The 14,527-nt window shown below is 37.8% G+C and overlaps 1 protein-coding gene across 6 annotated transcripts in view; it reads right to left on the bottom strand.

Annotated features, from left to right (window-relative positions):
* Lyst (lysosomal trafficking regulator) overlaps positions 1–14,527 on the bottom strand; it is a 152,838-nt gene that overhangs the window by 37,861 nt on the left and 100,450 nt on the right. For all 6 annotated transcript variants that reach the window (XM_075970201.1, XM_075970200.1, XM_075970199.1 and 3 more), the window contains 9 exons: positions 13,961–14,167; positions 11,745–11,921; positions 10,591–10,667; positions 10,081–10,269; positions 7,083–7,228; positions 6,907–7,003; positions 5,907–5,968; positions 4,061–4,116; positions 2,574–2,726 (listed from right to left, as the gene is read on the bottom strand). In XM_075970201.1, coding sequence (XP_075826316.1) covers positions 2,574–2,726; positions 4,061–4,116; positions 5,907–5,968; positions 6,907–7,003; positions 7,083–7,228; positions 10,081–10,269; positions 10,591–10,667; positions 11,745–11,921; positions 13,961–14,167 — 1,164 coding nt within the window. The remainder of the gene's footprint in view (positions 1–2,573; positions 2,727–4,060; positions 4,117–5,906; positions 5,969–6,906; positions 7,004–7,082; positions 7,229–10,080; positions 10,270–10,590; positions 10,668–11,744; positions 11,922–13,960; positions 14,168–14,527) is intronic.

Genomic DNA, 14,527 nt, shown 5'->3' on the forward strand with positions numbered 1-14,527 from the left:
AAGGTTGCCAAATGCTGACACCAAAATAGATGGATAGGAATTTGTGACAGAGTGTGCACTAACTCTGGAAGGAAAAAAGTGTTCATTCTCGCAGCACATAATGACACCAACATGTCAACAGTGTCCCGTACAGGCAATGGGATACAGAACAAAGGCAAGTCTAGATATTCTGCAGGGAGAGCACAGTGCTGGGGACTAAACAGCCTTGTGGAGTGAGACAACAAAGTAAAGGTGGTAGGGATGCTGGGTAATAGAGGGGGTGCTTGTAGTTGTTTGAATGGGAATGGCCCCCATAAGCTCATGTTTAGAAATTTGGTCACCAGGGAGTAGAGCTGTTTGAAAGGATTACAAGGAATAGGAGGTGTGGGTTTTTTGTAGTAGGCATGTCACTAGAGGCGGACTCTGAAGTTTTAAAAGTCTATGCTAGGCCCAGTCTGTCTCTGTCTCTCTCTGTCTCTCTCTGTGTGTGCATGTGTGTGTAGCAGGATATAGCTCTCAGTTACTGTTTTAGCACCATGCATGCTGCCACACTCCCTGCCAAGATAATGGACTAGACCTCTGAAACTGTAAGCAAGCCCTAAATGCTTTCTTTTATAAGAGTTGTCATGGTCATGTGTCTATTCACAGCAATAGAACAGTGACTAAGACACTGCTATTTTATATAGTCAGGGTCAAGAGGGAGGGGATGTTGTTTGGTACAGTAAGGGACTCTGCTGAAGAGGTACTTCATCAAAGGGCCTGAAAAAAGTGACAGACTGAGTCATTGGGAATTCTATGGAAGCATTCCAGGCAGCAGTTAAGTACAAAGACTCTGTAGCATCAGTGTCTGATACATTCAAGGAGAAGAAAACCACTATGGGTAGAGAATGAGTAAGAGAGAAAATAGCAGATGAAGTCGGAAGATAATAAGGTTCTTGACTACCGGGGGTTTTCTCGGGCTCTTGTAATGGCTTTGACTTTCAGTGAGTCGCCTGAGAAGTAACTACAGAGTTTTGACTAGAGAAATGAAACAGATTGAGGGGTGGGGTGTGGATGTAGCTGGGTCAGTTAGGAGGCTGCTATAAAAGCTTTTAGTGAGAGATGATGGTGGCTCAGAGCAAAACTGTAGCAGTTTAATCAGGTCATGGGTATGCTGAGATAGAGTAGACATGCAGGGTGGGAGGAACTATTAGGATACTCTCAAGGTTTTTGGTTTGGGCAACAGAGAGAGAGAGGGAAAACTGGAAGGTTATTTTCAGGAAGAATCTTTACATTTAGTTTGAGATACCAACTGGCAACTCCAAGTGGAAATAGCAAGGCAGAGTTAAATAAGTGGGTAAGATGTGCAGGGTAGAGGCCTTGGCACTGACAGCGAACTTTAAAGTTATAACATAATTTGCTTTGAAAGCCATGAGATAGATGAGGTCGGAAGAATGAGCATGAACTACTCAAGAGGGATCTGCAAACATGCTGAGTGGGGAAGCTGATGAGGGGTAAAAATGGAAACCCAGGAGTCTAGAAAGGAAGGTGTCATGAGAGAAAAGGAAAGGATAGCCAGTGTGTCAAATGCTTCTGGTGGGACAAGGTGAGGAACACAGAGTTAGCAGCAGAGTGCAGAACTAAGCTACCAGAGGCCAGGTGGAGGTGGCTCACACTTTTAATCCTAGTACTTGGGAGTCCCATGGCTTTAATCATAGCACTAGGGAGGTGGAGACAGGAAGGGATATGGCTGGGCAGAGAGAATTTAAGTTGGAAGGAGACAAGAGCTCAGTGCAGTCTGATGTTTGGTGGAGACAGATGCAGTCTGAGGATGCAGTCAGAGAATCAGAGCACAGGTTCGTCCCTTTAGTCTGAGCATGGGTATAGGTAAAAGGTCTCTCTCTAGAGGCTGGCCGCACTGCTTCTCTGATCCTTCAGCTTTCACCCCCTGATATCTGACTCCAGGTTTTATTTATTAAGACCAGTTAGAATCCGTGCTAGAAGAACCTAAGGGACCAAAGGTAAGAGAAGGGAATGCAGGGACAAGCTGGTGATGGCCAGCACATGTAATTCTTTCCTAGGCTTTCCACATAGTAGGCCTGTGAAGCAAGTGATGGCATGTGAAGGAAGGACCACAGCCTGAGCAAGTACTAGCTACTCCTTTTTTTTTTTTAAAGATTTATTTATTTATTATGTATACAACATTCTGCCTCCATGTATGCCCACACACCAGAGGAGGGCGCCAGATCTCAGTACAGGTGGTTATGAGCCACCATGTGATAGCTGGGAATTGAACTCAGGACCTCTGAAAGAGCAGCCAGTGCTCTTAACCTCTCAGCCACCTCTCCAGCCCCTAGCTACTCCTTTCAGTCACTTTAAGGACTTCAAATTTAAAATTTCAGAGGTCATAGAGAATCTTTATAAAACTAAAGACTTCCTTAATTAACCTTATTAACCTTATCTTAATCTTATTAAGATATAAGGTATACATTATATAATTTTAGAGTACCAATTTAAGAAAATTAATCTTCATTTAATTAAGTTTCATATGATTAGTAGCATCATTGGTTACATAATCACTTCAACAGTTACAAATCTAATAATGGTGGACTTACCTTGGTATTGTCAAATGCCAACAGAAGTGTTCTGCCATTTGTTAAAAAGATTTCTACAGCATTATCTCTCAGTTGCCACCAACGTCTGTGAACTTCTTTAATTTCCTCATATGTCCAGGAGAAAGATGCTGGCTCTAACTCACCCTGAAGGTTCTAAGACAAAGGAAGCAGACAAAAGTATTTCCATTACACAAAACTAGCTATTTTGGCTTTAAATATCAAAACAAAATACACACTCTTTCTTCCATAACAAAAAGATAAGACTATCTGAAAAACCTCCCATTATATAACACTGCATATGTTAGACAAAATTTAGGAATAAAAAACAAAGACTATTTCTAGATCTGTTTAAGGTTATAGAATACCGAGAAGCTTTATCTGTAATATTTTTATGACGAATACTAGTATATCCAGAGGAATCTTTTATCATTACTTATCCATATAGACATCCATATGCTTAGTTATACAATTATACAAAATTTTTCTTTCCTTTTGATAGCAAAGGTACTCAACTGTGAATTGGGAGTGGCAAGGAGCATTTATTTGTTGCTGCTCAGGACATTGATGAGGAAGAATGACACTAAATAATAGAAATGTGTTTAAATTTGAACCCTAACTCTAATCGCTGAGACCTAGGCCAAAGGAAGAGGAGACAACAGTCTTCCCTCTAAAAGGACCTTTTATTTTTATTTTTTATTTTTTTTTGTTCCAGTTTATCAGCTGCCTTTTAATTTAATGATTTCCTTTGCTACAAAATAGCTTTTTAGTTTGACACAATCTTTTTCATTTCATGATCTGTGTTTGGGAGTTCTGTCTAAACTCATCATCACAAAGACCAATGGTAAAGATCCTTTACCCCATTTTCTTCTAGTAGTTCTATGGCTTCCTGTCATTTATTTATTTATTTGTTTGTTTGTTTATTTATTTATTTATTTATGATTTCTGTCTCTTCCCCGCCACCGCCTCCCATTTCCCTCCCCCTCCCCTAATCAAGTCCCCCTCCCTCGTCAGCTCAAAGAGCAATCAGGGTTCCCTGCCCTGTGGGAAGTCCAAGGACCACCCACCTCCATCCAGGTCTAGTAAGGTTAGCATCCAAACTGCCTAGGCTCCCACAAAGCCAGTACATGCAGTAGGATCAGAAACCCATTGCCATTGTTCTTGAGTTCTCAGTAGTCCTCATTGTCCGCTATGTTCAGCAAGTCTGGTTTTATTCCAGGCTTTTTCAGACCCAGGCCAGCTGGCCTTGGTGAGTACCCAATAGAACATCCCCATTGTCTCAGTGTGTGGGTGTACCCCTCGCGGTCCTGAGTTCCATGCTCGTGCTCTCTCTCCTTCTGCTAAAAGGACCTTTTAGAAAGTGGTTGTAATCCACATCCATCTACACACAGAGTAATAATGGGTGAGCTAGCTCTTTCACTATATTGGATTTACACCGTTTTTAAATTTTTCCTAGGTTTAAGTAAACATAAACTCAAGCCTCCACTCACCGAACTTTCAACTGTATCAGAAGCATTGTCTTCCACAAAGTACATTCCACATTTACCTGCAGGAAGTAAGTGGACAGAAGGGTTTGAAAGTATGTGTGCACTGTTCTATTTGGTGAAGGGTGGGGACCGCTGAAGTCCTCTGGCTTGAGTTTGAAAACAAGCAGCTAGAAACAGTTCTATACATACTTTAAAATAGTACTCATAAGATCTCAGTTGATTAATCTTCCTGTGCCTTAAGTTTCTTACTAAAAAAGGGGAGTGTGAGAGCTGAATTTCCAAAACTACTTTAAAAATAAAATTAGAATATATATAAATACAAAGCATGCTATTGGCTAGTTCTACTATTACCTTCTTATAGTACAAGCATACTGATTGACTTTTCCCTGTTACTTGTTGAAGTCTCTGTTAAAATAGTGAAAATTTTAACTACATCAACAGATTTTAACTTGAAAAATCTAAATTGTATGTAGTAAAAGGAAAGACTGAATAGAAAAATGTTCACCCAGAAAGTCAACTTAATAAAAAAATTTTGAACACGTACTTTCAGAAAATGCCATTTCTTCATATTCATTAGAGTAGTCCCCTGCCTTTATTTGTGGTTTTGTATTTATTTACAACCTGATGCTGTTTACCCTCCTTTCTGTCCTCCCCACAACCCACTCCTCTCCTCTGTCCCCCCTTCCATTTTTCCCCCATTTCTACTCAGAAAAGGGCAGGCCTCCCATTTATATCAACCAAATATGACATATCAAACTGCAGTAAGACTAGGTACCTCCCCTCACACTAAGGCTGGGCAAGGCAACCAAGTATGAGAAACAGGATTGCTAAAGCTGGCAAAAGAGTCAGAGACAGCTCCTGTTCCCACAAGAAGACTCAGCTGTCCAAGTGTAACATATGCGGAGGGCCTAGGTCAGTCTCATGAAGGCTCCCTGTTTGCTGGTTTACTCTCTGTGAATCCCTATGAGACTAGGTTAGTAGATTCTAGGGCTTTCTTATAATGTCCTTGACCCCTCCGGCTCCAACAATCCTTTCTCCCTCTCTTCTGCAGGATTCCCTGAGCTCCACCTAATGTCTGGCTGTGGGTCTTTATATCTGTTTCCATCAGTTGCTAGATTAAGCCTCTCTGATGACAAATGGACTTGACTCTGGTTTTGTTTTTTAAGGATTGGGTTACTTATAGTCAACCATGATCTGAAAACATTCCATTGAAAATATAAAAAAGTAAATATTTTTTAAATATTCAATCATGCTACTCTAAGTTCATGATGAAATCTAGTCCTGAGCTGCTCCATCCTATCTGAAACATGAACCATGTCTTCAGGAAGTGTATCCAGGTCTACTAGTCAGCCACTGGCTGGTCATTAGGTTGGCTGCTACAACGTGGAATACTTTAAGACCAAATAACTTTTATTTGACTTTAATAATGCCCCCCGCAAGGCAAGAGTAGTGATGCTGGCTATTCACATATGCCAAGAGAAGACATGAAATTGTACTTTTAAGTAAAAAGGTGACAGTACAATAAAATATTTTGAGAGAGAGCTAATATTCATAGAGCTTTTATGTGGTGTTGTTATTTTGTTAGTTATTTTTATTAACCTGTTTCTGTGGCTAATTTATAATTCATCTTTATTTATCATGGTATGTGCACATGGGAAAAGAGTACTATTTGTGCTTTAGAGCATCCACTTGGGCCCCATGGGTAAGTAGGGCTGTCTTTATAATGTCAAGGCAAAGCCACCTACGTGATGTTAAAAAATTTTTACCTCTTTATGAAAAATACTTCAAATTATTTAAGAATAAACTAAGGGAGGGGGAATATGAGTAAAATTCTTTTAAAGCAACTTACCTAACAACAATTCCCCAGCTGTCTCTCTGGATGGTGCAACACTGATACATCTTCGATTCACTCTGTCAAAACATGTTTAAAATTGCTATGATTCAATTTTTCCCAATTTTAGACTTCAAGCTTTTTAACCTAGTAAAATATTAATGCAAAGCAGACTAGAGTTTCAGTAGCATAAGCTGTCATGTCAAAACCCAAATGATGATCCTGTGCTAATTATATAACACTCATCAGGGCAGAAGTGGTGGAAATCTTTAGGAAAGTCTAGGGATTATTGCAGCTGCCTGTAGAATATATGGATTTAGCTACCTAAGATATGCCAATGTTTTGTAATTTCAGTAAGCAACTAGACACTGTTAGGTCATTGATATTTCAATGTGGGATAAAAACCTATTTTTTTGCTATTGTTTTTAGGAAAACCAGGGACATTGGGATTAGAAAATTTCTGTTCTGAAGGCACTGTCATTTAAAGTTTCTAACTATAAAATGGGTACAATAATAATAACTACCACAAGAATATGGCAACACTGCTAAAACTAATGCATACCGACACATTTAACATTCAATAATACTATGAAAGCCTGGATATAATCATTCCCTTTAATTCTGAAGTGAAGAAAGTGAAGCAGAGAGGCTAAGTAACATGCCCAAGATTAGGCAGGTAGGCAGGGAAGGAACTGGAATTTGACACGTTAGGACACTACATTCCACTCCTGTGGTGGCACCAGCAGCAGCTCTATCTTCCTTACAGACTAGAAAGCCAGCTACAATATAATACATATGCTAGGAAGGGTCAGAGCACGATGACTGGTGTCCATTAAGCCCCATGTAGGAAATGGCATTTGGAGTTTGCCCTTCAGTCTTGTCCTGTCCCAACCTCTTTTGTTTAAGACTTTCCTAACATCACAGCATTATCTGAAACCAAAACTACACAAAACCTACAATGAGCTAATTTTGTTTATCAATTATCAAAAAGTGAAGGAAGGCATGTACTCAGATCTACCTTATGGATTCACTTGCAGCTTTGTCTTTGACAGTAGAGGAGAAGGAAGAATGAGTTTTGTCTTCAAATAGGTAAGAGAGTGGTGGCTTGATCACACCTGTTGAGAAAAAAGTACACATTTATCTAGTAACGGGCTACCTGGCATATCTACAGGTCATGGCCAAAGTTACTATTACCTTCTGACTTTTGTCTGTCCCTAAGGAGATACTTATTTGGAATAGTTAAATAACATCTCTGCAAACGTCTCCTCTCTCGGTTTGGCCCTTCTGTTGGATCCAACTGCCATGAAGTTGGATAGTAGATTGGATCATACCAGACTGCTCTGCAAGTTGAAATAAAACATCTTAGTGATCATCCAAGGACTTAAGCCTTAAACTCACTATAGAGACTGATTAAATAAACACAATACACCTGTTTAATTACAAAACAGCAATTTGTACATTAGGGGAAACATATACATAAGATAAAGACTAACATAGAAAGTGAGAACTGCCCCTGAGTCCAGTTCCCAAGTTCCCTTCTGGAGTGAGTGCTGCTTCTAGTTTCCTGTATCTACTAAATTTTATTTTCTGCTCCAAAATGTAAAGAAAGTTTCTTTGGTTATAATTACATCATTTCCCCCTTCTCTTTCCTCCTTCCAACCCCTCCCACATACCATCCCTTGCTCTTTTAAATTCATGGTCTCTTTTTGTTATTATACATCCCCCTCTCTCCTAAACATATAAATATATCCTTCTCAGTCTTCATCATGTTACTTGTGTGTATATTTTCAGAGATGACCACTTGGTATTAGGAAACTATTTCTCCTACTTTCAGTATTCCTTAGTTGTCTGTAGTTCTTTGTATAGCACTGAGGCCTCATGAGATTGCCCCCTTCCATGTTAAATATATTACCAATTTTAAAAGATGTGTCCCTTCTACCACAGAACTTTATCAGCATTATACAACACACTATACCTAACATGGTTACTAGCTAATGGAAAATTTTCTCCAAATTAATTTTTTTAGAGTTCCCATTTTTTCTACTGATAAAAGTTAGATCCTTTTTGTAGTATATGTCACATTTTTAAAATTTAAGATATTAGATGAAAGAAAAAACTAAAACTGTAGTAAGTACATTTTTTTAAGAAACCAGATTTCAAGAAACATTCTTAATTCTATTACTTAGAACATTACTTTCTGTCATAATGTTTCTGTCATAATGCTGCTGTTACTATTCCTTTGCTGTTCCCAATTAATTTGCTGCCTTCTGCATTTTGTATCCTTTCCTTAGGGTAGACTCACTAAAATATTTCCAGAGCAAGAAATATTTGCAGGGCTCGAATATGCACCATTCCAGGCTACACCACAACCAAAACTCTGAATAACAACAGCTAACATGTCTGGCTAATGTCCTGTTGTCAATATTGGCACAAGAAAAAAAATCTAAATAAAAAATTAAAGTATAGTAAATAATGGTTTTAAAAATCAAATTCACAGTTGTAATTGATAACTACAGGTAGGAAGATTAAGTCCAAAGCCCCTCTCTGCTACACAGGAAGTGCAAGGCCAACCTAGGTGACATAGGACTCTGTCTCAAAGGACCATAAAGCAAACAAAAAAGGCAAATTGCCCTCTGTCAATAATAAGTATTTTCAATTTGCTTAATGGGGCTGGAGATATGGCTCAGTGGTTAAGAGCACTGATTGCTCTTCCAGAGGACCTGGGTTCAACTCCCAGCACCCACATGGCAGTTCACAACTGTCTGAAAATGCAGTTCCACAAGATCTGACACCTTTACACCAATGCACATAAAATAAAGTTAAATAAATCATTAAAATATTTTTTTAAAAAGTCTAATGTACAGCAAGAGAGTACTCATGCTTTCTGCTCTTTTAAACTTCAGGGATAATGGAATTATACTTTATATCTATGCATGAAAATATTAATTCTTCAACAGATTTTCTGAAAACAAATTTCCTTACTTTTTGTCATTAAATAAAATAAACACCCATTAAAATTAAAATTCAAACCACTGAATTCTTTCCAATTTTTTGTTGCACTTAGCTGAGACTGTTTCAATTCTGTAGAAATATATACACCAATTTCCTAATTTCATCTACTTAAAAAAATTTTGGGGGTGAGGATTGACCTCAGGCAAGTGCTATTTTATAAACTTTCTGTTTGCAATTTCCATTATTATATAATCAGTAGTGTATTTTAGTACTCAAAGTTAGGCTAATAAGCTATTTTTTTTTCTTTTCTTTTTTTGAGACAGAATCTCACTTTGTAGCTCTGGCTGTCCTGGAACTCACTAAGTAGTTCAAGCTGGCTTTGAACTCACAGAGATCTTTCTGCCTCTGCCAACAAAGTACTAGAATTAAAGGCATGCATCATCATGTCTGACTATAGCTAGCTATCTTAATTAAATATCAAGAATGACACATTAATTTTATTTAATCATTAATAATTCGCTTTTTTTTTTTTTGAGACAGGGTTTTGGAGCCTGTCCTGGAACTCACTCTGTAGACCAGGCTGGCCTCGAACTCACAGAGATTCACTTGCCTCTGCCACCTGAATGCTGGGATTAAAGGCATGCACTACCACTACTCAGTTAACAATTCATCTTTTAAAAAGAGATTTATTTATACATGTATGAACATTTTCTGCATGTATGGATGTAGACCATATGTGTGCCTAGTGCCTGAGGAGGCCACAAGAGAGCACTGGATCTCCTGGAACTGGAGCTACAGGTGGCTTGTGAGCTGCCAGGACAGTGCTGGGGAAGGGAAACCTGTCCTCTGCAAGAGCATGAGCACTCGGAATCACCAAGACACCTTTCTAGCCTCCTGATAACGCATCTTTAAAATCATATTGATAAAGTCTAAGATAGGAAGGATCTAATTCTTAACTACATCTAACTACACTCTTAACTACACTCTTTTGACAGTTTCTTTATCCTTCTGCAAAAAAAAAAAATTTAAATTGAAGTCAATTTTACTATCTGAAAGAGCTATTGCCTTTAGGTTTTGCTTCAAGAATTAAAAGAAGTTCATGTGACTATTTTTAAAGATTGCAAAAATGATAATTAGATAAAAAATGTTTGCTTAACTAGTTTAACAAATCTGAATTCTATAGTGAAAACAGTATTTAACATCATTTAAAAGCTGAACCAGATGTGTTCCCAGTACACACCTGTCGTGTGTCAGCTGCTGGATGAGCTCCTGCCAGTGTCTGCTGGCACTCAGGTCGACTTTGTACATCCCTCTGATGTGCTGAATCACCTTTTTTCTTTCAATTCCTTGGGAGAGAGATATGGCCTGGGTGATATCTGCAGCTATTTTAGATATGTCCTTGGATTTTAAATCGAGCCGCTGAAAGAGACTAAACAAGATTGTTCCAAAGTTAAGTATCTGTGGAACATTAAATAATACTGTAGTATTACATCTGAGGGCTGGGGCTACAGCTCAGTGGTATAGCATTTGACTAGCAAGTATGAGAACTGGAAGTCTCATTTCCAGCATATATATAACATATATACATACACATGCACACAGATACAAACACACACAGAAGTAAATACATATGCATACATACAAAAAAAAAGTGGCCTCAAAAGTTTCCAAAATCAAACCAAAAGAAAAAAGGCCTGCTGTGGAGAACTGGAGACTTCTGGAGGGCAGGACTTTGTAGACTGTAGCTCACCTCTGTTGATTATTGTTAACTGTTTTCTGCCACGCTCCTTTACTCACACTCTCTTCGTTTTCATATTTCTTCTGTTCCTAAAAGAATTCAACAATATTGTATAAAACTTATTCTCTTTTTTCTTTTTTTGAGACAGGATTTCATGTATCTCAGGTTGGCACTGAACTTACTATGTAACCAAGGATGACCATAAACTCCCGATCCTCCAGCCTCAGCCTCTCTAGGACTGGGATTATAGTGTATACCACTACATTCAGACCCTTTAGGAGAGCACTCTATATACTGATCTACATTCTGAGCCCTAAACTTGTTATTTCTCATATAATATTGGCACTGGGCTCAAAAAAGTAATTTTGAAACCAAGTTAATAAAGGAAACTTACTTCTCTCAAGAGACTGTAATATAAGCCACTTAACATTAAATTTCCCTCTCTATTTTTTGTATAGTTTGAGCCATTGACATTAGAACAGAAAAGTATGTTCCCCAGCCTGCTGAGTACATTTGCTTGTTAAAAAAAAAACCCTTAAGTCCAGGCACATTTCAACTTGCTTGCCCCTACAGAATCTGTGCTTCATCAGGATATAAAAACGGCTCAGTGGTTAAGAGTTCATTTCCCAGTGCCAGCATGATGACTCACAACCACCTGTGACTCTGATTCCTCTTCAGATCTCCAAAGTCACTGCACTTATGTGATACACAGACTCACATGCAGGCAAACATTCAGAAACATAAAATAAATAAATCTTAAAAAAAATCTTTCCTTCATTAAAGGCGATAGATAATGGATGACGAGAACCAAAGAACAGAAAGCTCCTCAAAATAAGTCTGTTTTTTAGTTTCCTGATGAAAAACTCTTGTGGTAAAAATGAAAGAATAATTGCAAGCTCATCATCAATGTTACCAACAGTGAAAAAAATCTTTATGTCACCATGTGAAGAGTATAGCAGGAGGCCGGGCGGTGGTGGCGCACGCCTTTAATCCCAGCACTCAGGAGGCAGAGGCAGGCGGATCTGTGAGTTCGAGGCCAGCCTGGTCTACAAGAGCTAGTGCCAGGACAGAAACTAAAAAGCTACAGAGAAACCCTGTCTCAAAAATAAAAAAAAAAAGAGTATAGCAGGATTTCCTAAAAAACAAACTCTGACTGATAGACTCACCTCTTTGATCATTTTAATGAGCTCTGGTTTGGAAGGAGCACTGGGAGGGATGCACTTGTGGCCACATAATTTTAAAGCATTCATAAGCAGTTCTGCTGTGTCCATGTCTTCTTTATTTAACTCATCTTCATGATTATGTATCAACTCTGACAAATACAAAACCAACTTGGCTCCATGCTTTAAAAAAAATTATAATGCTTTGGTTATAAAAAATTTTTATTTTTTCCATTTAAGTTATTTAATAATAAATTTAATTATATTTCTAAAATTAGTTGGGTCAACTTCAATATAGCTGTAAAAACATGATAGGGTAGATAAAAAATTTAATTATATATTAGATATTCCTAATTTTATTTGTTTTAATAATAGAAAGTGTTTTAAAAAAGAATCTAGAAAATGTCATAACTTCTACAAACTTTAATAAACTGTTAAATAAATTAGAAAAAGAAATGGCACTGCCAGTGTAAGAAAGACGCTATTAAATATTAAATCTATGTTTAATATCAAGTTTATGTGGTATTCATCAAATTATTCTCTGTGTATATTAGAAACTTTCATAAATGGTTGAAATGAAGAAATCTAATTATCCAGCTTCCAGGGAGAATTTGTTAAGAAAAAATAGAAAATTAAGTGGGTATAAAGGAAAACACAAAAACACTGAACTAGAAAAGAAACTGTCTGTTAACCTTAAAGTAAAAGTATGTCTCCATCCCCTTTCCTTTGAGTTTCACTCAGAAAATGGTAAGATTTTAGGAACAAAAGACTGTCCCTAGCTCATCAAAACTGACTCCTCTCAAGGAAAAGAAGAGGCAAGAAACTCAAGGCAGTAAGATCCCGTGTCTCATGAGATCCACACGAATGTCAGGGGAGGGCTGGTGTGGGCCAGTCTATGAGCAGACAGACCTAAAGCCAAAATTGGAGTTCTTAAGGTGATGACAACTATCCTTTGAAGTGCAAACTTAAATCCAATTTTATTGGGTGGGCCTTCCACACAATATCTATCACATATGATTGTCACGTTTACATACATGTTAAACAATAATTATGCCAACAAAATAAATACATGCCCTTTACATCTTCAATGATACAAACATTACTGAATTTGGCTTTATGGCATTTTAAACTGTGAATAGAATTAAATGTCAACAAATGGGTCTAGAAACGATTACATCTTCGTTGATATTTAAGCCAACATGCTGAATCACATCATGTTGCTAAGAGCCTAAGATGAACATATGCAACAGTGAAAGTAGCAAAGCTTATTTCAGTGCAGCATTTTAAATTAGTCAGGAGACAGCTGCTATCTGACCAAAAGAGGAAAAGCAACAGATGCTACGAGAGTAAAAGCATTGAAAAGTTGGCAAATAAAGAAGAGTGGTGCATGACTGGCGTATTTTCCATGTGTATTAAAAGGAATGTTTGTTTCACATTAAAACTATCTCAGCTTAGTATTCAATGACATTCTAAACTATCTTTAAAAAGATATCTGGAACAAAAGCCACCAGGAACAGTGGCTTAGACCTCAGCATTTGTAGGCAGAGACAGAAGGTTTGCTATCTGGATATCTGGGCTACAAAACAAGAACATACAAAGAAAAACCTGATGTTTTCAAATACTATCTCATTTTACTATCCTTTGATCAATTGTTTTTTGATGAGAAAAGGTATTAGGACACATGTAAAAAGATCTTTTTTTGTTTTCAGCTCTCAAAAAGTTGACATCACAGAAGGCAAAGACAGGAAGATCACTTTAGACCCCAAGTTTAAGATAGGCCTGGACAACAGTTTCCATCTTAAAAACCAAACCAAAACAAACTGACTTAAGGAACTCATTCTGTTGTAAATCTTTATAAACTAACAGGAGTGTATAAAAGTAAAGTTTTCAGTGAAGGTTCTCAGAATGATGTGTTCTGAATGTACTAAAAGAAGGAAGGATTAAGAGAAATACAAGGTAGACAAAGGAGACTTGATGGAAGAGGTTGCAAGGGACAGTGAGGAGAACTATCTTGAAAGGAAGAGAATTCATTACAAAGGAGTTGAATGGGAAAAGCAGCTGTGAGCTTTCCAACCCGAGGAGAAAGCCAACAGAAGAAAGCTTGCGTGCAGCTAACAAAAGGCATGAAGAGTAGTCCTTTAGAGGACAAGCTGTCTAGTAGAGGACAGGAGAGTGAAGAGCTCTCAACAACAAAAACAGACACAGTAAGCTAAGATACTTACTTGTGGGGATGGGCAAAGGCAGTCTCGAAGTATATCTTGATGAGCTGGTTCATGAACTATTTCAAATATTTGCTTCCTTTCTTCGATAGTATGGGTTGGTGACAAAATATGTGCTAGCAGTCTTCCAAGCTGGACTCGGAAAGTTTCTTTGCAAGACCCCAAGATTTTGGTCCACTGTTGCTTATAACCACTGGTTTTATTTGAACCCTAAGTCAAAATAGGAGTGAATTGGGATCAGACTTTTAAAAAACTAAATATTATTAGTAGCAGATGTATTGTGTGAGGGACAGTGTGTGCCACAGCATGCATATGGGGGTCAAAGGACAACTTCGTGGGGTTGGGTTCTCTTTTTCTACCTTTATATGAGCTCTAGGGATCAATATCAGGTGGTCAACATTTGTGTAGTGTTTTTACCTGCTGAGCAAGCTGCACAGTTCAGGATCAGACTTCTTAAGCTGATATACTAATTTGACACAACTCAAGGAAGACAATAGACCATGATTCATTCTAGACTTAATATTCTAAATTAGACACTTATACACGTATCTACACAAATGAGAGTTTAAG

The sequence above is a fragment of the Microtus pennsylvanicus genome, chromosome 4 (assembly GCF_037038515.1).
Source record: "Microtus pennsylvanicus isolate mMicPen1 chromosome 4, mMicPen1.hap1, whole genome shotgun sequence".
Taxonomy (NCBI): domain Eukaryota; kingdom Metazoa; phylum Chordata; class Mammalia; order Rodentia; family Cricetidae; genus Microtus; species Microtus pennsylvanicus.